At 35.5% G+C, this 2,059-nt stretch overlaps 1 protein-coding gene across 1 annotated transcript; it reads left to right on the top strand.

Moving 5' to 3' along the window:
* Nucleotides 1-1,015: 1,015 nt before the first annotated feature.
* On the top strand, nt 1,016-1,357 carry LOC115441304 (microsomal glutathione S-transferase 1-like; the record flags this gene model as incomplete). Its single annotated transcript, XM_030166040.2, has 1 exon — nt 1,016-1,357. A coding segment is annotated over exon 1 (342 nt), but the record flags the coding sequence as incomplete, so codon positions are not given.
* Between the last annotated feature and the right edge of the window lie 702 nt (nt 1,358-2,059).

Here is a 2,059-nt window from a genome sequence, read left to right as displayed (position 1 = left end):
ATATAACGGATTTTCTGAAAAAAGAAATATGAAGTACATTTTAGTTTAATTAAATGTATTCGGTAAATCTTAGCCAAGCGCGTAAAGTAGTGACAACTTGTGCCACCAGATGGTGTAAAATTAAAGTTTTCTAATAAAACTACATTTGTTTCATCCATTTAAGAAACCCCAGTAAAGCTAGATTTTCTGTTATTGCGTTCACCCGCGACTTAAATCATAAATATTTCTAGCATGTTATAATTAAATATTTTTCTTTCTTTAAAGTAAAATGAAGTAAGTAATTATTTTACCATATAAAGGCTTTTATAACATCGCTGAACTCAGTAGATCATTTAACCACTTTCTTAATTATAATAAAGTTCATGTTATTAATGGATTGACTATTGTACATTGCGGCGGTCTCACGGACTTAGATCGTATGCGACTAGTAAAGAAGCCGCAATGGCGAATCGTTGATTGAAAGGTCCTATTAACTTGATATTTAACTCTTGGTCTCTCGTGGCTCGCCGGCGAGCCAAGACAGCTACATGACATTTGCGTGTGTCACGGGATTATAACCTTATATACTACATAATAAGGTTATTTTTCCGTCACACGCGTAGCTGTCAATGTTTGGCGGCAAACATTCAGCTACCTGTACATATTTGAAAATAAAATTTTGACAAGTCATGACGGGTTAAACAATAAAATGTCTATAATGACAGTTACGTATACCTAGACCAGAAAAATAAATAACTTGGTTTGGTCGCCACTTTTGCTTTTTCGATTTAAGACAACGTTGTCAGTACAAAAAGAAGTTCAATATTTTATCACAATTAAAGTTTGATTTTCCCGTTTAGGCTATATAATAAATTGGTGAACAAATATAATTTCTATAAAGATCAAGACGAGTTAAAAAGAGGTTCTATGAAATTGCTACAAATTAAAGTCCTGCATTCTGTCACATTCTAAATAGATAAACGTCAAAACCAATCAAAAATTTCCCCAAAAATCACAAATTCTCCAAAATTTCGCAATGTCATCAGAAAACTCAATGCTCATGCAGAGCTACTACCTATACTCTGCCATTTTGGCGCTGAAGTTACTAGCCTTAGCTCCACTGGCTCAGATCGTCTGCAACCCAGAGAAGGTCCAGAGAGCGAATATAAGTGACTTGAAGAACTTGACTCCATTCTGGCTCGTGGCAGGGCTGTATATGACGACGTCTCCTGACGAGCAGACAGCGATTACCCTGCTTCGCCTATTTGTTGCTGCGAGGTTTGTGGCCGCAGTGGGCTATGTGCAAAGCATGCCGCGGATGGCGGTGGAAATGGCGTTCTTCGTTTCGTTTGCAGTCACCAGCTTTATGGGCGGTTGGGTGGTTTATACTTATCGATCCGCTTTATGACTACAGGCTGTTGAAGTGAAAGATGAGTTGAATATTGCTCCTTAAACTATTGCTTATAAAGATCACGAAGCGATTGGAAGTGAGGACGCTTGTTTTGAAAATTTTATAGTGTATGTTGTGTTGTATCACAAATTTATTTTAGTGAACTGAAAGTTACTGATGATTGTGTATTCATTTATATTCTTTACCAATTTGTATTGCTTTTTATTATTGTTTAAATATGATGTTTGATTAAAAATAGATAAATAACGGCAAAGTAATTCGTGCTTTATTTAAAAAAATGTCGTGGCTATTTTTTTTGACTAATACAATGTATTGTAATATGTTTATGAAATTCTATATAATTATAAAAAATGTGTAATTTCAATAAACTCACTGCTACTAGTACTTTTTTTCTGCGCTGTGCTTCCAAGAAATTCTTTCCTATTTCACAAGACTTCCACGCGGTTGCAGCCACAAATCCAGCCTAATATATAAGATCCGACTTAACAGCTATATAATTCAAAACGAAACTAATTACAAACAGATTCCCGGAGAAGTTACGTAAATTTATTATAACATCAAAAGAAATGGTAGCCAGCCAACAAAGGGCGTCCGCCGCGTCTCGACTCGTGCAAGATTTATTAATCTGTTACAACTTTAAAATGAAATTATGCTGCCTGGTTGACAGGG

Source organism: Manduca sexta, unplaced genomic scaffold (assembly GCF_014839805.1).
Source record: "Manduca sexta isolate Smith_Timp_Sample1 unplaced genomic scaffold, JHU_Msex_v1.0 HiC_scaffold_3196, whole genome shotgun sequence".
Taxonomy (NCBI): Eukaryota; Metazoa; Arthropoda; class Insecta; order Lepidoptera; family Sphingidae; genus Manduca; species Manduca sexta.
The sequence above is the reverse complement of the archived record's forward strand: the minus strand, read 5'-3'. Positions and strand labels throughout refer to the sequence as shown.